At 42.4% G+C, this 22,605-nt stretch overlaps 1 protein-coding gene across 2 annotated transcripts; it reads right to left on the bottom strand.

Annotated features, from left to right (window-relative positions):
* Positions 1-107: 107 nt before the first annotated feature.
* LOC311107410 (polycomb group RING finger protein 1-like) lies at positions 108-13,719 on the bottom strand. Of its 2 annotated transcripts, none has more exons than XM_084149899.1 (9): positions 13,625-13,719; positions 12,709-12,814; positions 11,041-11,193; positions 10,685-10,756; positions 10,474-10,576; positions 2,373-2,418; positions 2,005-2,091; positions 1,591-1,671; positions 108-1,067 (listed from the first exon to the last, which is right to left on the bottom strand). In XM_084149899.1, exons 1-9 carry the CDS (start codon positions 13,709-13,711, stop codon positions 1,017-1,019), a joined length of 786 nt encoding a protein of 261 aa, XP_084006025.1. In that variant the 5' UTR covers positions 13,712-13,719; the 3' UTR covers positions 108-1,016. The 2 variants fall into 2 exon arrangements, with proteins under 2 accessions (XP_084006025.1, XP_084006026.1); XM_084149900.1 differs by having other exon boundaries at positions 111-1,067; positions 2,005-2,088; positions 13,625-13,714.
* Positions 13,720-22,605: the final 8,886 nt, after the last annotated feature.

The following is a 22,605-nucleotide window of genomic DNA, read 5'->3' as shown; positions in this document are numbered from 1 at the left end:
TTCATTGATAGTTGCTTCCATTCCATTTTGATGTTTGCTTCCCATAATTGAACATAGCGCCTGTAAAAAAAAAAAGTGCAAATCTCCACAAATAAACGTAAACATTTGTCCACAACTTTCCAATTTTTATTTTCAAAAATACAAAACAAGCAAAATATGTATATGTACACAAACACTATTAAAATAGAATATATTTAAATACAAAATATATACAGCTGTTGAGGTCATTAGAAAGGAGAAAAGTCCTTGCCTGACAACTCACCCTGAATTTAATTCCGCTGCTCTATAGATGGGTTAGCTGACAACGTCATGAAAATGATGCGCACGCATCGATGAGGCAGGAAGCCGTGCTTTGTGATGATTCTGAATGGTCAGATAGCTAGCAACAATGAAAATAGTTGCCATGTGGGGAATCGTAGGTGGCTCATTTCAGCTGGTTTTATCTTGCTCTTGATACCATTTCTTGCATTGAGGCTTGACTGATTTCATGTCAATGCTAATATGGCAAAAATTCACTAGCTAACCAACAACTGTAACAATGTATGAAGAGACAAGTGCTCATTGTGCAAATGTATTTATGTTTTCAATAAACGTTGAGACTAAATATAGTTTACATGTTGTCAACAATCTAAGTCAACAACCTCGTCTGTTTTGCCCCATAGTTGCACACATGTCGGTTTTGTTGCTAAACAACCAACCAGTCTATCGATGGCTACATACGTCTGAAACTGCCATCCTAGAAGTCGTTTTTGTGACTTTAAAATGAAGGCCTTCGTACAATACAAATTAATCAGCGATTGGATCGTCTAACAAATCATAGTATCAAAGTCGATGACATCATGTAGGCCGGCTCTGGCCCAACCCATCGGTTTCTGGGACCAATCAGAACGGGCAGAATGTGTTCGCATTGTAGAAATCGTCGGGGGGGGGGGGGGGGGAGCAAACCCAGACTCATGGTGGAGAAGAAACGTCAGTTGGCCAGAGTGATGTGGATGGGTAGCCAGGCAAGAAAAGTTCTATCTTGTCCTTTTGTCCTTAATAGTGTAGTGAAGGACCAATGGTTGAGCCTGGAATAAAAATACAGAATTCATTACATATCTGACTAAAGTGATCCTACGTGAACATAAATCCAACTAATCTGAAGAAACTCCCAAATCAATTATAACCCGGTTAAAATATTTTTCTCTTCTCACACTACGATTAATTATTTTGATTTATAAAGGAAGGTGTACAGTGAGATCAGTGTCAGCATGATTTAACTAATTAAATATGTATGCACTCTTACATTTGCAATTATTGCGTGAGACTATTTACACTAACTCATTTTGATTGAATATGTAGTTTTCTAAGTAACATGCAATTACTTTCTTCTTGTGCTAGAAAACATGTTTGAATTGAGAGAAATTGCCATAGACATTGTATAATTTGAAGTCACTACAGAATATTGATTTGGAATATTATTTAGTTCCTTAAATCCAACAATGCTGTTTCTACCACAGAAGATTTTTCTAAATGAACATCCAAATGGAAAAAGCCAGTTCAAGTGTAAAGGAATTCAGTATGAAATTGTTGGCTCAACTTGAGAGGTACCTTGCCAAACCAGTGAGAGATCCACAGCCGTTTCATGGTCATGTGATCTGGAAGGGACTCATTATTGAACAACATCTGGACCTGTGGAGAAATGGAGACCACACAGTGAAGACAAAACATGACAACTGGTCCTGGGTGAACTGTACAAGCGCACGTATGGTCCATTTCCAATTCTCTGAAACATTCACATGCTAACTCAAAATACAACTAACTTGTGTATAATATTCAAAGCCCTCAGAACTGAAAAATTGCACAACAAGAGATTATCTAATAGGCTACACTTTTTTGTAATCATAGGACATGGTTCCAGTGTTGTAGTTTTAGACTGTTTGCAAATAGGTACACTGCACATTTAATGTAAAATGGTGCTGAAATGTTCCTCTTAAATGTAGTCTTGCTAGAAGATAGACTGACCTGGTGCTTCTCCACATTCAGTCGATGACACAGCACTTTACGCAGGTGTCTCACCTCGGCTCGGACCGAGCAGCGCACAAACTTCTGCTGCAGAGACGAGGCAGAGCAACATTACTACAACTCCAATTCCACACACGTGATTCCAAATGATTCCAGGATTAAACAGAAATACCAAGAAATGTGTGGGCAATTCTAGTAGGGACTGACAGATGCACTCATATTAAATATAATTGCAAAAGCAATTGAGGGAAGCATTGCTTGTGGAGACATCTTCGGTTCGTCTCGATCCAAACAGAACAGACCACTGCAAGTTACACCAACAGAGACCTCTGGTGGCAGGGTGCATTTCCATTCCACACATGACTTACCTGAAGAGTCAGTTTGGTCTTATCTTTTTTTTCAGACAGAGATGAACTGTAGGGACAAGAGAGTACATGATTAAGCATGAAACACAGGGAGGAATTGTATGGGGCATTTTGAACGTACTTCATTGAGGACAGCATTTCAGGAAACATTTGTGACGGATGGTCATTTAAAAATGTGAAATTTACCAGCTATATCTAATAGAAAACCATTTGAATGCCACCGTGTGAAGGTTAAGGCTTTCTTTTTTGGGAGTGCTCACTGCCAATCAGTGATGTAGTGGAGGGTATATGCAGGTACAGTTGAAGTCTGAAGTTTACACACACTTAGGTTGGAATCATTCAAACTCGTTTTCTAACCACTCCACAAATTTCTTGTCGGCAAACTATACTTTTGGCAAGTCTGTTAGGACATCTACTTTGTGCATGACACAAGTAATTTTTCCAACAATTGTTTACAGACAGATTATTTTACTTATAATTCACTGTATCACAATTCCAGTGGGTCAGACGTTTACATACACTAAGTTGACTGTGCCTTTAAACAGCTTGGAAAATTCCAGAAAATGATGTCATGGCTTTAGAACCTTCTGATAGGCAATTGAGTCAATTGGAGGTGTACCTGTGGATGTATTTCAAGGCCTACCTTCAAACTCAGTGCCTATTTGCTTGACATTATGGGAAAATCAAATGAAATCAGCCAAGACCTCAGAAAATTTTTTGTAGACCACCACAGGTCTGGTTCATCCTTGGGAGCAATTTCCAAACGCCTGAAGGTACCACATTCATCTGTACAAACAATAGTACGCAAGTAAACACCATGGGACCACGCAGCAATCATACCGCTCAGGAAGAAGACACGTTCTGTCTCCTAGAGATGAACGTACTTTGGTGCGAAAAGTGAAAATCAATCCCAGAAAAGCAGCAAAGGACCTTGTGAAGATGCTGGAGGAAACAGGTAGAAAATTAATATATATCCACAGTAAAACGAGTCCTATATCGACATAACCTGAAAGGCCGCTCCGCAAGGAAGAAGCCACCGCTCCAAAACCGCCATAAAAAAGCCAGACTACGGTTTGCAACTGCACATGGGGACGAAGATCGTACCTTTTGGAGAAATGTCCTCTGGTCTGATGAAACAAAAATAGAACTGTTTGGCCATAATGACCATCGTTATGTTTGGAGGAAAAAGGGGGTCACTTGCAAGCTGAAGAACACCATCCCAACCGTGAAGCACGGGGGTGGCAGCATCATGCTGTGGGGGTGCTTTGCTGCAGGACTGGTGCACTTCACAAAATAGATGGCATCATGAGGAAGGAAAATTATGTGGATATATTGAAGCAACATCTCAAGACATCAGTCAGGAAGTTAAAGCTTGGTCGCAAATGGGTCTTCCAACTGAACAATGACCCCAAGCATACTTCCAAAGTTGTGGCAAAATGGCTAAGGACAACAAAGTCAAGGTATTGGAGTGGCCATCACAAAGCCCTGACCTCAATCCTATAGAACATTTGTTGGCAGAACTGAAAAAGCGTGTGCGAGCAAGGAGGCCTACAAACCTGACTCAGTTACACCAGCTCTGTCAGGAGGAATGGGCCAAAATTCACCCAACTTATTGTGGGAAGCTTGTGGAAGGCTACCCAAAACGTTTGACCCAAGTTAAACAATTTAAAGGCAATGCTACCAAATATTAATTGAGTGTACAGTGGGGAGAACAAGTATTTGATACACTGCCGATTTTGCAGGTTTTCCTACTTACAAAGCATGTAGAGGTCTGTAATTTTTATCATAGGTACACTTCAACTGTGAGAAACAAAAATCCAGAAAATCACATTGTATGATTTTAAAGTAATTAATTTGTATTTTATTGCATGACATAAGTATTTGATACATCAGAACAGCAGAACTTAATATTTGGTACAGAAACCTTTGTTTGCAATTACAGAGATCATACATTTCCTGTAGGTCTTGACCAGGTTTGCACACACTGCAGCAGGGATTTTGGCCCACTCCTCCATACAGACCTTCTCCAGATCCTTCAGGTTTCGGGGCTGTTGCTGGGCAATACGGACTTTCAGCTCCTTCCAAAGATTTTCTATTGGGTTCAGGTCTGGAGACTGGCTAGGCCACTCCAGGACCTTGAGATACTTCTTACGGAGCCACTCCTTAGTTGCCCTGGCTGTGTGTTTTGGGTCGTTTTCATGCTGGAAGACCCAGCCACGACCCATCTTCAATGCTCTTACAGAGGGAACGAGGTTGTTGGCCAAGATCTCGCGATACATGGCCCCATCCATCCTCCCCTCAATACGGTGCAGTCATCCTGTCCCCTTTGCAGAAAAGCATCCCCAAAGAATGATGTTTCCACCTTCATGCTTCACGGTTGGGATGGTGTTCTTGGGGTTGTACTCATCCTTCTTCTTCCTCCAAACACGGCGAGTGGAGTTTAGACCAAAAAGCTCTATTTTTGTCTCATCAGACCACATGATCTTCTCCCATTCCTCCTCTGGATCATCCAGATGGTCATTGGCAAACTTCAGACGGGCCTGGACATGCGCTGGCTTGAGCAGGGGGACCTTGCGTGCGCTGCAGGATTTTAATCCATGACGGCGTAGTGTGTTACTAATGGTTTTCTTTGAGACTGTGGTCCCAGCTCTCTTCAGGTCATTGACCAGGTCCTGCCGTGTAGTTCTGGACTGATCCCTCACGATCATTGATACCCCACGAGTTGAGATCTTGCATGGAGCCCCAGACCGAGGGTGATTGACCGTCATCTTGAACTTCTTCCATTTTCTAATAATTGCGCCAACAGTTGTTGCCTTCTCACCAAGCTGCTTGCCTATTGTCCTGTAGCCCATCCCAGCCTTATGCAGGTCTACAATTTTATCCCTGATGTCCTTACACAGCTCTCTGGTCTTGGCTATTGTGGAGAGGTTGGAGTCTGTTTGATTGAGTGTGTGGACAGGTGTCTTTTATACAGGTAACGAGTGGAGAACAGGAGGGCTTCTAAAAGAAAAACGAACAGGTCTGTGAGAGCCGGAATACTTACTGGTTGGTAGGTGATAAAATACTTATGTCATGCAATAAAATGCAAATTAATTACTTAAAAATCATACAATGTGATTTTCTGGATTTTTGTTTTAGATTCCGTCTCTCACAGTTGAAGTGTACCTATGATAAAAATTACAGACCTCTACATGCTTTGTAATTAGGAAAACCTGCAAAAATCGGCAGTGTATCAAATACTTGTTCTCCCCACTGTATGTAAACTTCTGACCCACTGGGAAATGTGATGAAAGAAATAAAAGCTGAAAGAAATCATTCTCTCTACTATTATTCTGACATTTCACATTCTTAAAATAAAGTGGTGATCCTAACTGACCTAAAATAGGGAATTTTTACTAGGATTAAATGTCAGGAATTGTGAAAAACTGAGTTGAAATGTATTTGGCTAAGGTGCATGTAAACTTCCGACTTCAACTGTATACCCAGTTATTTTTCAGCGTACATTGCATATACTCCTTAATCCCCATGATGGTATCAAAGTAGTGTAGTGGAGGTATACGCCGTATCAAAGTAGTGTAGTGGAGGTATACGCCGTATCAAAGTAGTGTAGTGGAGGTATACGCCGTATCAAAGTAGTGTAGTGGAGGTATACGCCGTATCAAAGTAGTGTAGTGGAGGTATACGCCGTATCAAAGTAGTGTAGTGGAGGTATACGCCGTATCAAAGTAGTGTAGTGGAGGTATACGCCGTATCAAAGTAGTGTAGTGGAGGTATACGCCGTATCAAAGTAGTGTAGTGGAGGTATACGCCGTATCAAAGTAGTGTAGTGGAGGTATACGCCGTATCAAAGTAGTGTAGTGGAGGTATACGCCGTATCAAAGTAGTGTAGTGGAGGTATACGCCGTATCAAAGTAGTGTAGTGGAGGTATACGCCGTATCAAAGTAGTGTAGTGGAGGTATACGCCATATCAAAGTAGTGTAGTGGAGGTATACGCCGTATCAAAGTAGTGTAGTGGAGGTATACGCCGTATCAAAGTAGTGTAGTGGAGGTATACGCCGTATCAAAGTAGTGTAGTGGAGGTATACGCCGTATCAATTAATAAGGCTGATGGAACAGATCACAATGTTTAGCTTCAAATGTTGATAAACTATTATTTCTTAATTTTTGCCGCAGCAATGCATTCGGAAATTATTTACAGTGGGGAAAAAAAGTATTTAGTCAGCCACCAATTGTGCAAGTTCCCACTTAAAAAGATGAGAGAGGCCTGTAATTTTCATCATAGGTACACGTCAACTATGACAGACAAAATGAGGGAAAAAAAATCCAGAAAATCACATTGTAGGATTTTTAATGAATTTATTTGCAAATTATGGTGGAAAATAAGTATTTGGTCAATAACAAAAGTTTCTCAATACTTTGTTATATACCCTTTGTTGGCAATGACACAGGTCAAACGTTTTCTGTAAGTCTTCACAAGGTTTTCACACACTGTTGCTGGTATTTTGGCCCATTCCTCCATGCAGATCTCCTCTAGAGTAGTGATGTTTTGGGGCTGTCGCTGGGCAACACGGACTTTCAACTCCCTCCAAAGATTTTCTATGGGGTTGAGATCTGGAGACTGGCTAGGCCACTCCAGGACCTTGAAATGCTTCTTACGAAGCCACTCCTTCGTTGCCCGGGCGGTGTGTTTGGTATCATTGTCATGCTGAAAGACCCAGCCACGTTTCATCTTCAATGCCCTTGCTGATGGAAGGAGGTTTTCACTCAAAATCTCACGATACATGGCCCCATTCATTCTTTCCTTTACACGGGATCAGTCGTCCTGGTCCCTTTGCAGAAAAACTGCCCCAAAGCATGATGTTTCCACCCCCATGCTTCACAGTAGGTATGGTGTTCTTTGGATGCAACTCAGCATTCTTTGTCCTCCAAACACGACGAGTTGAGTTTTTACCAAAAAGTTCTATTTTGGTTTCATCTGACCATATGACATTCTCCCAATCCTCTTCTGGATCATCCAAATGCACTCTAGCAAACTTCAGACGGGCCTGGACATGTACTGGCTTAAGCAGGGGGACACGTCTGGCACTGCAGGATTTGAGTCCCTGGCGGCGTAGTGTGTTACTGATGGTAGGCTTTGTTACTTTGGTCCCAGCTCTCTGCAGGTCATTCACTAGGTCCCCCCGTGTGGTTCTGGGATTTTTGCTCACCGTTCTTGTGATCATTTTGACCCCACAGGGTGAGATCTTGCGTGGAGCCCCAGATCGAGGGAGATTATCAGTGGTCTTGTATGTCTTCCATTTCCTAATAATTGCTCCCACAGTTGATTTCTTCAAACCAAGCTGCTTACCTATTGCAGATTCAGTCTTCCCAGCCTGGTGCAGGTCTACAATTTTGTTTCTGGTGTCCTTTGACAGCTCTTTGGTCTTGGCCATAGTGGAGTTTGGAGTGTGACTGTTTGAGGTTGTGGACAGGTGTCTTTTATACTGATAACAAGTTCAAACAGGTGCCATTAATACAGGTAACGAGTGGAGGACAGAGGAGCCTCTTAAAGAAGAAGTTACAGGTCTGTGAGAGCCAGAAATCTTGCTTGTTTGTAGGTGACCAAATACTTATTTTCCACCATAATTTGCAAATAAATTCATTAAAAATCCTACAATGTGATTTTCTGGATTTTTTTCCTCAATTTGTCTGTCATAGTTGACGTGTACCTATGATGATAATTACAGGCCTCTCATCTTTTTAAGTGGGAGAACTTGCACAATTGGTGGCTGACTAAATACTTTTTTTCCCCACTGTAGACCCCTTGACTTTCCACATTTGGTTACATTACAGCCTTATTCTAAAATTGATTAAATTCATTTTTTCCCCTCAATCTACACACAATACCCCATAATAACGAAGCAAAAACAGAAAAACCTTATTTACGTAAGTATTTAAACCCTTTGCTATGAGACTCGAAATTGAGCTCAGGTGCATCCTGTTTCCATTCATCCTTGAGGTGTTTCAACAACTTGAGTCCACCTGTGGTAAATTAAATTGATTGGACATGATTTCGAAAGGCACACACCTGTCTACACAAGGTCCCACAGTTGACAGTGCATGTCAGAGCAAAAACCAAGTCATGAGGTCGAAGGAATTCTCTGTAGAGCACCGAGACAGGATTGTGTCGAGGCACAGATCTGGGGAAGGGTACCAATAAATGTCTGCAGCATTGAAGGTCCCCAAGAACACATTGGCCTCCATCATTCTTAAAATGGAAGAAGTTTGGAACCACCAAGACTCTTCCTAGAGCTGGCTGCCTGGTCAGGGAGGTGACCAAGAACCCGATGGTCACTGAAAGAGCTCCTCTGTGGAGATGGGAGAAGCTTCCAGAAGGACAACCATTTCTGCAGCACTCCACCAATCAGGCCTTTATTGTAGAGTGGCCGGACGGAAGCCACTCCTCAGTAAAAGGCACATGACAGCCCACTTGGAGTTTGCCAAAAGTACCTAAAGGACTCTCCCACCATGACAAACAAGATTCTCTGGTCTGATTGAACTCTTTGGCCTGAATGCCAAGCATCACATCTGAAGGAAACCTGGCGCCATCCCTACGGTGAAGCATAGTGGTGGCAGCATCATGCTGTGGGGATGTTTTTCAGCGGCAGGGACTGGGAGACTAGTCAGGATCGAAGGAAAGATGAACGGAGCAAAGTACAGAGAGATCCTTGATGAAAACCTGCTCAAGACCTCAGGACAGCGACCCTAACCACACAGCCAGGACAACGCAGGAGTGGCTTCGGGACAAGTCTCTGCCAGAGCCCGGACTTGAACCCGATCGAACATCTCTGGAGAGACCTGAAAATAGCTGTGCAGCGACGATCCCCATCCAACCTGACAGAGCTTGAGAGGATCTGCAGAGAAGAATGGGAGAAACTCCCCAAATACAGGTGTGCCATGCTTGTAGCGTCATACACAAGAAGACTCGAGGCTGTAATCGCTGCCAAAGTTGCTTCAACATACTGAATAAAGGGTCTGAATACTTATGTAAAATGTCATTTCAGTAAAAAAATATATACATTTGCAAATATTTCTAATAACCTGTTTTTGCTTTGTCATTATGGGTATTATATTATTATTATGTGTAGATTGAGGGGAAAACTATTTAATCATTTTTTGATTAAGGCTGTAACGTAACAGAATGTGGAAAAAGTCAAGGGGTCTGAATACTTTCCGAATGCACACAGCGGTAGGACTATATGCAAATGTCCAAAATACAATTTGCGGGAAAATACCATTCTAAAATGCGTACCACACATGCAAGCGGTTTCATGGACAGAGATAGAATTATCTGTTTGAAATTTTGAAAGAGGGGAGATATAAAGATGCAACAACTATCATGGGTTGCTAATATGACTAGGATAATGCCTTTGGCTGCTAGACAATGAAAGAAAGTTGAAAGAAAACCAATAGTACAGGAGAACGCATATGAGGAAGTCTTTATAAAATAATTGCCTTCACGTTTCTATGGTGGGATTTTAGTTATAGGCTACTCTGAAGCAAGGTAAGACATGCCTCAAAGTGACGTAAAACGTCTAGGTTAACAGCATATTGACAAGCCACCAGGACACATGCATTTTTCAAGGATCCAACCTTCACTTGGTAGGCTATTATATCTCCTTGCATATCTCAAATCATTGTTACCAGCTTGCAAAACATCATAAAATACTTCTGCACCACACTGACAGACTCACTGGCGCAGGAAACTCTGCAGGCCGGTACCAGTTGATACAATGTTAGCGAGAGCACAAGCTCAAGACAGACAGGCAGAGGGGACGGGCATACAGAGATGATGCGATTGAAAGACAACCTGAACCAATTTCCATGCAGAGCCAATGAGATCAGGATATATTCTGGGCTGGCAACGTTATGATTTGTTGGCTTTTATGTATTTTTATTGGACAAAAGCTGGCAATTACCAGCTAATTACCGGAAACGCTGATGGGGGATATAGAACCAAAAGACTGAACATAGGCACGAAGTATCAGTGATAATCCACCAGTGGTCTGAGAATAGACAGTAGGCTACTTACTGTAGTTGTCAAGACATTACACGAAATCTTACCTTTGCCTCTCTAGACAAAGCGAGACCTGCTCGTCGTATCTGTAGAAGTGGGCCTTGGAATGGTCAAAGCTGGTAAAAGGTAATCCTGTATCTGGTATGGAGTCTAGGGGCGACACACAGATACCATGTAAAAGTAGAAACATATCATGACATTTGGGGGGGGGGGATAGAGCTGTAGACTCACAAAATTAACTAATCTGTAGAGGCTTACCTTCCCCAGAGGGTTGGACAACTCTCTCAAGCCCACGCGACTGATAGAATTCCTTTATTCTCTTGTCCTCACCTGTTTACAAAGAACAGAAAATAAGGACCATAGAAGCACTATCACATGTGAAAAAATATCAACCCACACTAAATTGATAATGTAATGCTGCTTCCTGCTGCAGCGGTTTAAGTAACGCTGTTACACTAGTAACAAGACTGCATGAGCACTTAACAAATTTGATGATTAGGAGTTAAGAGCTTTTTTCTAAGGAAACAGGAGAAATAAAATAACAAAACCATTAATAAAGTACTATGTAACAAAAATGAGAACAAGTATCATTGTATGAATATCAATGTACTTACTTTCTTGAAGTCCTGGAACCAGTTTGTAGACAATGTCTTGCATCACTCTATCCAATTTCAGGTTCAATAAAGGCTGGGTTTCATGGATCTTTATGTTGCACATTGGACAATACTTGCTGGTTTGGAGGTATTTCACGATACAACTTTTACAGACTGAAATAGAAGCAGTAGAGTCATTGGCCATTAATGTCCCTGAAAATGAAGGATGTTCTTTTATAATAACATTAAAATGTACTATACAACTATGTATTACTATGTACACTCCATGACCAAAGGTATGTGGACACATGCTTGTCCAACATCTCATTCCAAAGTTATGGGCATTATTATGGAGTTGGTCCCCCCTTTGCTGCTATAACAGCCTCCACTCTTCTGGGAAGGCTTTCCACTAGATGTTGGAACATTGCTGAAGGGACTTGCTTCCATTCAGCCACAAGAGCATTAGTGATTTTGGCCGATTAGGCCTGGCTCACAGTCGGCATTCCAATTCATCCCAAAGGTGTTTGATGGGGTTGAGGTCAGGGCTCTGCACAGGCCAGTCAAGTTCTTCCACACTGATCTCGACAAACCATTTCTGTATGGACCGCACTTTGTGCACAGGGGCATTGTTATGCTGAAACAGGAAAGGGCCTTCCCCAAACTGTTGCCACAGTTCGAAGCACAGAATCGTCTAGAATGTAATTGTATGCTGTAGCGTTAAGTTTTCCCTTCACTGGAACTAAGGAGCGCAGCCCGAATCATGAAAAACAGCCCCAGACCATTATCCCTCCTCCACCAAACTTTACAGTTGGCACTATGTATTCGAGCAAGTAGCGTTCTCCTGGCATCCGCCAAACCCAGATTTGTCTGTCAGACTTCCAGATGGTGAAGAGTGATTCATCACTGCAGAGAACGCGTTTCCACTGCTCCAGAGTCCAATGGCGGCGAGCTTTACACCACTCCAGCTGACACTTGGCATTGCGCATGGTGATCTTAGGCTTGCGTGCGGCTGCTCGGCCATGGAAACCCATTTCATGAAGCTCCCGACGAACAGTGCTGACGTTGCTTCCAGAGGCAGTTTGGAACTCGGTAGTGAGTGTTGCAACAGAGTACAGACGATTTTTATGCGCTACACGCTTCAGCACTTGGCGATCCCATTCTGTGAGCATGTGAGGCCTACCACTTCATGGCTGAGCCTTTGTTGCTCCTAGACGTTTCCAATTTACAATAACAACTCTTACAGTTGACCAGGGCAGCTCTAGCATGGCAGAAATTTGACAAACTGACTTGTTGGAAAGGTGGCATCCTATGACAGTGTACGTTGAAAGTCACTGAGCTCTTCAGTAAGGCCATTCTACTGCCAGTGTTTGTCTATGGAGATTGCATGGCTGTGTGCTCGATTTGATACACCTGTCAGCAACGGGGCTGAAAATTGCAGAATCCACTAATTTGAAGGGGTTTCCACATACTTTTGTATATATAGTGTATTACTGCACTTTTGGAGCTAGAAACATAAACATAAGCATTTCACTGCACCTGGAAATCTGTGTACAAGACCAATACACTTTGATTTGTATGCATTCACAGGCAGTAAGTAGGCTAGGCCACAAGTCTATAAAAGTTTGCCTATTTCCCAGAGAGGTAACGTCATAAGCCAAAACATTGAAAACACAGCCTAGGCCCACTCACATGTATGCAGACACTCGGTAATAGTTGTGGCATCGATGAAGTACCCAGCACAGAGATAGCACACTATGTGCTCGTTCAGGTCTTTGATCTTCAACTTCACTTCCTCCTGCAACAATATTAAGTTGCTATTGAAATCTCAATAATAGAAAGTATCGCATTGCAGTTTCGTTTACACCAAGTAGCAACAATGTCAAAACAGCATGTTAGAAGAATGATGACATTCTAGAGTAGCCTAATGAGTTCATGCGAATAACATTATGTCGATTGCGCGTCTTCTTTTCCACTACGTTGAGCAGGTGGGTGTGTCAGGTGACTGCAACATTGTAGCCTAGTAGTTAGTTAGCTTTTATGATTGCTAACAATGGCAAAAAACAACAGTGTAGCATCTACGTATCTATCTTTGTAAGTTATAGTTACAAACCCAGTACGCTACACACGGAATTGCAAATACTGGACACATATTAGTTACTTTACAAGCAAGGTCCGACAAGCCCGTCACGAGAAGCTAGCTAGCCTAGCAAACACAATTAGCTGCTAGTTAATAAGTGTAAGTTAGTAGCTAAAACTCTTACGTCACTGTCAAAATCATTTTTTATCCTTGTAAAACGTGCATTCGCCTTTTAACAAACAATGCATCACGTTTCTGGTGTAAAACGGGGGAAATGGGTAGTTTGAACGATACACATTTGCGCGAATGACCTGCATTAGCTGCCCAGAACAACAACACGGGTAGACTTCTTCCACACACGCCTGCGCACACATGGTAGACAGCTCTCTCTCCATCACTTTGGGGACGGGAGAAAGCGCTCGCATTGCTCCATTTCCTCGTCGTAACTAGTTATGCGGCTAGATCCAGACCTGATCAACTCAAACAATTCTCACCGGTCTATAGAGTACGAAATTAATTGGTACCTACCTCATTTCGTAACGGGTCGAGCTTATATACGGATTGGAGTTGATTTCTTAGCCGCATAGCTATCGCCATTGGCCCTTGCTCCGCCATCTTTGGGAAATTCTGCTTATTTCCGGGTGTAACGAGCGTGTTCAAGAAGAGCATCTTCAAAGTCCGTTCTGTGGCTGAATCTCAGTCTTTCCTCGTGTCCTGCCCTCCCGGTTTTACTCGCTTCCTATTGTTTTTCGCACTCAAAACTGTTATATAATTTAATCAAAAACACCTCTCGGAAAATTATAAACTAAAAGCAGATCACAAATTACAGAACGTTGAGTCCTGTTTCTCTAATTGCATTTCTTAGCATACAGCTTCTCTTGATGTGTTGTACGCTGCCTGTAGGACAAACCTATACTATTTTAAATAATAAATACATTTTGCATGGATAAATTAAGTAGGCCTACTAGTGACAGCACTGGCACCTTTGTGACATAAGAGGCATATGGCTCACAGTTGGTCTCACACAGAAACGTTTGTGAATAGCCTTGAATGGTAGGCTCTGTGCTGCCTGTCTCTTGTCAGTAGATGGCACTGGAAGCATACGACTCAATATTGTTAAACAACAGCAAAATTAATTGGGTAGACATTTTCCGTATAAATTGTTTTTCATATTACTTGTTGGCGGACATCGTAGTTTGGAGATTGCAATTACCACTACGATTATAGAGCATAGGCTACTCATCCACAGGGGTAGGCTACAATGTGTGACATATTTAGAAGAGATGGTGTTCTCAGTAACAATAGTCATAATTATTGAACTTAAACAATTATGTCCTTAATATTTAACACATGTTCCCATAGGTGAATCTTTCAAAAGATGTAATTTCTGCCATATTGAATGATATTGTATGGTCGCTTTGAGAACAAGTTTGCTGTGACAAGTTTCAGAGAAATAGCATCTATATATATATAAAAGAAAGTTACCCTTTGAGTCGCTCCTTCCTTGATGGAAAGTGCTCTGGGCTATCTTGAACGTTTATTTAGGGAAAGTAGGGAAATTCCCCAGTGGCTTTCTATCTGCGGACCACCCAAATGTTGTCTTGAACAAAAGCTCATCGTTGTCTCACCCTTTTGTAATTTCTCAATGTCGCACTCAATCAAAATGTGTGGCACATTGTCTCCCACTCCATCCAACAGACCGTAAAGCACCTTGTTGTTTGGTAAGCCAATGGAAATACGCATGCAGTGTCTTTTGCACCCCATTTTGTGCAAGATCAAAAACCGTAGGCCAAATAGGTGCATTCAATATATTCTGGGAATATGTACATGTACATGATTTACACATATCACGTTTTACGTTTACAGAAGAATTGTACTGAATGTTTAAAAAGGCTTCTAACGTTTTAATTTTATGATACAGAGAAAAAATATACAAAATAGTAACACAATAGGAATAAAATATATATATAGCTCCATTATTGTGTATTTTATTCCTCGTGTTACTATTTTTATTTGTATTCTTTTTTTAAAACTCTGCATCGTTGGGAAGGGTTCATAAGCAAGAATTTCAAGGTTTAAGTACAGCCATTGTATTCGGTACATGTGACAAATACAATTTTATTTTATTTTATTTGCAGAGGCCCACTCACGTCATCATATAACAGAGATACCTGTCTGAACTGTGTTCTGGACATGTAAAGGGGAGGGATTTTGTGGGTGCTTGAAGAGAGACAAGTATCCACCAGATCCAGATTTGATCCAGTCAATCTAATTGGGAAATGGCAAGAAGAGGACAAGCGATACTTCATTCTTGGCAGCCCTATGTGGTTGAAGAGCCGTTGTGATCAGCCTCGCTTCACTGAGCCTTTATAGTCGGCCTTGTGTCCCCACTGTCTGCCGTTCCCTCTTCCTGTGTAATGTCTTATCTATGAGGCCTGCTAGGTCAGTGCTTATCTGATTGACAGAGCTTTGACTCCATGCAATATCCAAATAACCTGAGGGCCCGGAGACAGGAGATCGCAGTATGGCAAAACACGTCAGCCAGGAGAGAGAGGGATGGGAATAGAGAGAGCGAGAGAGAGAGAGAGAGATGTCAGAGAGGGCGCACCGAGCCTTTCATTTATTCTCATTACCTCACATAGGATGTGGACAATGGGGCCCTTTTTTTCTTGGACAGTCTGTAAATCCGCTTTACTTCTCGGCCCTTTTATTTGAAATGATGGGTTTATCTGATTCAATCACCAGCCAGGCAAGACGGAGAGGTCCAAAGATGAAACACTATGCATATACAGTGCATTCGGAAAGTATTCAGACCCCATTACTTTTTCCACATTTTGTATTACGTTACAGCCTTATTTTAAAATGGATTAAATTGTTTTTTCCTCAGCAATCTACACACAATACCCCATAATGACAAAGCAAAAACTGGTTTTTAGAAATTTTTGCAAATTTATAAATATAAAAAACCCGGAAATATTACATTTACATAAGTTTTCAGACCCTTTATTCAGTACTTTGTTTAAGCACCTTTGGAAGCGATTACAGCCTTGAGTCTTCTTGGGTATGACGCTAAATGTACAAGCTTGGCACACCTGTATTTGGGGAGTTTCTCCCATTCTTCTCTGCAGATCCTCTCAAGCTCTGTCAGGTTGGATAGGGAGCGTCGCTGCACAGCTATTTTCAGATCTCCAGAGATGTTCGATCGGGTTCAAGTCCGGGCTCTGGCTTGGCCGCTCAAGGCCATTCAGAGACTTATACCGAAGCCACTCCTGCATTGTCTTGGCTGTGTGCTTAGGGTCGTTGTCCTGTTGGAAGGTGAACCTTTGCCCCAGTCTAAGGTCCTGAGTGCTCTGGAGCAGGTTTTCATGAAGGATCTCTCTGTACTTTGCTCTGTTCATCTTTCCCTTGATCCTGACTAGTCTCCCAGTCCCTGCCACTAAAAAACATCTCCACAGCATGATGCTGCCACCACCATGCTTCACTGTAGGGATGGTGCCAGGTGTCCTCCAGACGTGACGCTTGGCATTCAGACCAAAGAGTTCAATCCTTTTGCTCTGACATGCACTGTCAACTGTGGGACCTTATATAGACAGGTGTGTGCCTTCCCAAATCATATCCAATCAATTGAATTTACCACAGGTGGACTCCAATCAAGTTGTAGAAACATTTCAAGGATGATCAATGAAAACAGGATGCACCTGAGCTCAATTTCGAGTCTCATAGCAAAGGGTCTGAATACTTTTGTAGATAAGGTTTTTCTGTTTTTTATTTGTAATAAATTTGCAAACATTTCTAAAAACCTTTTTTCGCTTTGTCATTATGGGGTATTGTGTGTAGATTTATGAGGGACAAAAATAATGTAATAAATGTTATAATAAGGCTGTAACGTAACAAGACGTGGAAAAAGGGAAGGGGTCTGAATACTTTCCAAATGCGCTGTAAGTGGACCATGTGTAACATGTCAGCTGACAATTTGCATAGCAAGAATGAATAGATAATAAATAGATTTATAGACAAATGCCAATCTCATGGTTGGAAAAGCCAGACTATAGTTGGGAGGAAATACACTGCACCTTTATTTCTGATTTGACATATGAAACAGCTAGTTCAGGTGTGCACTGCATAGTAGTGCATTTGCTCAGAAAGAGAAAACATGTTTGTTGTTGAAATAGCGTTAGAACATAGCCTGCATCACGTCGTTGAGTGTGGTCTCGTCTCCCAATTTAATATTTGCTTTCAATTAGTATCGTGGAATGTCAACGTCCTCATCAAAACAGGAAAGAATCCTCGAACATTGCACACTGAATCAATTGACTGACATTCAATAACTGATAAAGACCCAGTCCTGGACGGCCTGTGCCAAAAACAGCCAAACAAATATTCTGCGGGGGAATCTGCGCTCCGCCATGCCAAAACGAGGCCCCATCCCGTCCCAGCCGGGGCATACAGGTTTTTTATCCTCGGACCACTCGGAGCAATCAGAGCATGCAGGGGTGGGCGTGGCTTTTGTCTCCGCTGCTCCGTGCAATTGGCCGCCAAGTGGCAAGCTAATGGCGAACGCCCCCAGGCAGCGCTCCAAAGCCACCAGGCAGCACTCCAAAGGCTGTTTTTGAAGTGGAGTGCAGAATGGATGATGTAGTGCAAGGCCCTTTAGGCCTCCCTGGCAGGAAACCCACAGCACTTTGTATACTACGTACTCTTAAAACATACATATGTAGGTTCTTTTGGTGGGTATATATAGCCTATTAGCTCATTGGTCAACCAAGCTGGACTGAGTAGTCATATCTGATTGTAATCCTTGACAAGCAGCCCTGTCTCTGCAAAGTTCCAGGTAAGTGGATGAGTGTGTGTGCAAGTGTGTGAATTTAGTGAGTGAATGAGTGAGTAACTTTCTGCCACTGAGTCCTGAGGGACCAGTGGACTTGCTAAACTTCAAACAAGCCTATAGAAGGGTTGGTTGTTTAGCAACAAAACCAACACATGCACAACTATTGGGCAAAACAGAGGGGGTTGGCTTAGATCGTTGACAACAGGTAAACTATATTTTGTCTCCAAATGTGTATTGAAACATAAATACATTTGCACATTGAGAACTTGTTGTCTCTCAAATACATTGTTACAGTTGTTGGTCAGCTAGCTAGCAAATTTTAGCCATATTAGCATTGACATGAAGTCAGTCCAAACATCTCAAAACAAGACATGGTATCAAGAACAAGATTAAACTAGCTGAAACCAGCCACCTACAGTTGAAGTCGGAGGTTTACATACACCTTAGCCAAATACATTTCAACTCAGTTTTTCACAATTCCTGACATTTAATCCTAGTAGAAATTCCCTGTTTTAGGTCAGTTAGGATCACCACTTTATTTTAAGAATGTGAAATGTCAGAATTATAGTAGAGAGAATGATTTCTTTCAGTTTGTATTTCTTTCATCACATTCCCAGTGGGTCAGAAGTTTACATACACTCAATTAGTATTTGGTAGCACTGCCTTTAATTGTTTAACTTGGGTCAAACGTTTCGGGTAGCCTTCCACAAGCTTTCCACAATAAGTTAGGTGAATTTTGGCCCATTCCTCCTGACAGAGCTGGTGTAACTGAGTCAGGTTTGTAGGCCTCCTTGCTCGCACACGCTTTTTCAGTTCTGACCACAAATGTTCTATAGGATTGAGGTCAGGGCTTTGTGATGGCCACTCAAATACCTTGACTTTGTTGTCCTTAAGCCATTTTGCCACAACTTTGAAAGTATGCTTGGGGTTATTGTCCATTTGGAAGACCCATTTGCGACCAAGCTTTAACTTCCTGACTGATGTCTTGAGATGTTGCTTCAATATATCCACATAATTTTCCTTCCTCATGATGCCATCTATTTTGTGAAGTGCAGCAGTCCCTCCTGCAGAAAAGCACCCCCACAGCATGATGCTGCCACCCCGTGCTTCACGGTTGGGATGGTTTTCTTCGGCTTGCAAGCAACCACCTTTTTCTTCCAAACATAACAATGGTTATTATGGCCAAACAGTTCTATTTTTTTTATTTTCAGGTGTTTGGAAATTGCTCCCAAGGATGAATCAGACTTGTGGAGGTCTACATTGTTTTTTCTTGGCTGATTTCTTTTGATTTTCCCATGATGTCAAGCAAAGAGGCACTGAGTTTGAAGGTAGACCTTGAAATACATCCACAGGTGCACCTCCAATTGACTCAAATTATGTCAATTAGCCTATCAGAAGCTTCTAAAGCCATGACATCATTTTCTGGAATTTTCCAACCTGTTTAAAGGCACAGTCAACTTAGTGTATGTAAACCTCTGACCCACTGGAATTGTGATACAGTGAATTATAAGTGAAATAATCTGTCTGTAAACAATTGTTGGAAAAGTTACTTGTGTCATGCACAAGTAGATGTCCTAACCAACTTGCCAAAACGGCAGCAGGTAGCTTAGTGGTTAAGAGCGTTGTGCCAGTAACCGAAATGTCGCTGGTTCTAATCCCGAGCCGACTAGGTGAAAAATCTGTCGATGTGCCCTTGACCAAGGCACTTAACCCTAATTGCTCCTGTAAGTCGCTCTGGATAAGAGCGTCTGCTAAATGACTAAGAAAAAAACGAATAAAAAAAACTATAGTTTGTTAAAAATAAATTTGTGGAGTGGTTGAAAAACAAGTTTTAATGACTCCAACCTAAGTGTATGTAAACTTCCGACTTCAACTGTACGATTCCCCACATGGCAGCTTCTGGTCATTCTTGTTAGCTAACTGACCGTTCAGAATCTTAACAAAGTACTGCTTCCGGACCAATCGATGTGCATACATCATTTTCATGAGGTTGTCAGCCAACCCGTCTATTGGCTGTGTGTTTGTTCGTTTTCTCTCTAGTGGAGGACCTAGTGGGGTACCTAGTGGAGGACCTAGTGCAGCAACACTTTGCCATTGTTTTCTTTTTTTTCTGGCTCATGTGTGAAACCCCAGAACACCCCGAATGTCTTTTCCCTCTTCCTCGTCTTTCCCTTCTGGTCCTGTCTTACCTCCCTTACATGAAGGGAGTAGGTTGTCTCTTTCACAATCAGGTCTTGATAAGGTGATTTGTTACATGTGCCCAGAGTTCACCAACAATTCCTCATCGAACTGAATTACACCTCTGCGGTGTGAACATCTCAATCTAATTTCTCCATGGTTATCTGGGAGCGGTGTGCTTGTAGACCATCTAAGGTATTGCAACATTTCAACAGGTGTTGTGCTATAATAATCATGTCATGGTGAAAGTTTGGTATCTACAGTAAATATCACTTCAATGCCATTGGGTCCAGCGTGCACTAGATAAGGCCACAACTACATGCCTCCACAGAAGACTCCCAACATCACCTCTCTTTGATATGGAAAACCCCAAAAGGAACAGGCATCACACTTCCCATCTACTGTATCTCCACACGGAGAGCCTTCTCAATTACCCCACACCCATCTTATCTTCACAGACATTTAAGAGGATGGGGGGCAGAGGGAAAACATGCTCGGCACAGAACCTGAGGGAGCAGCAGCCAAATCCCAGGCAGCATGCAGGTTGAGCAGAATACGGTTACTCACCTAGCCCAATAATGTCGCGCCGACGCGTCCAGATAATCGGCACATCAAAGCGTGTGGCATCCCAGAGATGCCCCCAACCCCCCCCCCCCCCCCCCCCCCATTTTGTTCGGAGCTTGGCTAAGCGATAACGGCAGTCCTTTGATGCTGCACGAGCGAGTAGCCGTAGCCTACCACATTATTTTACTTCATGGTCTCCCGTAAAGAACTTTGATGGGGTTAAAAAAAAGGGCCCTTATTGCCTGCACTGTGTCAATAATGGAATTGTTTTGGAGACATGTATTCTCTCTGTCTCATCTTCTCCCTAGTCCCTGCATGCAGGCGGTCTTTCATCTTGTTTCAGTATCTCCTTCCGTAGCATGCGACTGGCTGCTGAGAGCCATCGCCGGCCCTGCCACCTAAAACTCCTTAAGGAGAAAATATAATTTCCCATCACTCTGTGGTTTCCACCAGAGGTGTGCATACTGCAGCTCCCAAATTTCTGTCATTGTCATTGTTTGTGTCACCTCATTCACATTCAGACTCGAGGATTGATATTGACAATGCAATTAAGTAACCTTAGTGTCATAGGAATTAAAACACAGTAACACACATTTACCTCTTTCTTTATTTCACCCAAGAGTGAGGAAGCAGATTTGCCCATTCATCTCAATAGAGACATGACAGCATAGTCAAATTTAAATTCTGCTCTCAAATGTATGGTCAGGTGGTGTAAGGCGGACCTGACCGCTGTGTCTCCCCCACTGCTCATGCGCACCACACCACAGTGCAAAATTAAGAAATCGTTAGAGCCGTTTATAACTTTTCTGGCAAAAAAGCAGCCACTTTAAATAATTACAGGGAATCAAAGGCTAAGTGGTGGGAGATCAAAAGCAGGCATTCTTGGGTAATCCGGTGGTGTTGCAAATCTTGGGTAATCTGGCCGTCTTGTCCCCACTGTTTGACATCTATTTACTGTATGAAAGGGAATGGTGCCATCAATTATGGCCCGGCAGTGCTTTTGTTTACTTTTGCCCAGGCCTGAGTGCGGGGCCTGCTTTGGTGAACTATAGATCCCCTTGTTTGCTCTTCGCAGGGAGAGGTGTGTGCCTCTATGTGCTCTGCTCGCCCTTGTCTTTAGGGTGGGGGCTTGCGGGGGCTTGCGGGGGATGGGGGGCTTCCTGTGGTATGGGAAGAAGGGAGATTAGGGCTAGAGATTGGACTAGCGAGACAGACTGTTTGTTCTGCGTTGAAATGTGGAAACGGAGGGCTTTGCTCACCTACGACCCACACATGTTACAGTTTGGGTGTCTGGTGTTATTATAGTGGGATCTCTGACAACTAAACACACAAAGTGGGCACTTTATATAAAGTGTTAGTTAGTCTTCTCCCCAGTCATAAATCTACCATTAATCTATCTATACGATTTTAATACAGACAAACTGATAGAAGGCATGGTAATGAGGCATGTGAAAAAAAGTTTCAACAAAACAATTTGCTATTGCTCAAAGCCTATTTGATCCAAAGAAGAAAGAAGGAATTTGTACTTGCTGGCTGAATCTTTGTTCTGTGTGTACATGTACAGTGTGGCTTGGCACTGAGCTAGAATGGTGGAACACTGGAGAGGACAACCTGTGCGCCACAGTGGCCAAATTTACGAGTTAATGGAGAACTTGTGAGTCAAGAGCCTTTAATTTCCTGATAGGTGGGTGGATCAAAGTTATGATCTGATTAAAGGGACCAGGACAAAAGGAGGCTGGTAAATATTTGGACAATGGATTCTTTCACAAGCTTGCCTTGCTTGTTTTTTGTTCTTGGACAGGAGCTGTAGTGCCCTATATTATGATGAGGTAAGAGATATGATTAAAATGCTTCATAGTGTAGACCCTAGAGCCTTGTGCTTCGTGGCATTTTCAGACTTTCTCTCCAAAGTCAGCCATTCAGTATGAAGGTGTTATTT

The sequence above is a fragment of the Coregonus lavaretus genome (assembly GCF_964263955.1).
Source record: "Coregonus lavaretus genome assembly, chromosome: 32".
Classification (NCBI taxonomy): Eukaryota; Metazoa; Chordata; class Actinopteri; order Salmoniformes; family Salmonidae; genus Coregonus; species Coregonus lavaretus.
Note: the sequence above shows the minus strand (reverse complement) of the source record. Positions and strands in the feature narration are given on the sequence as shown.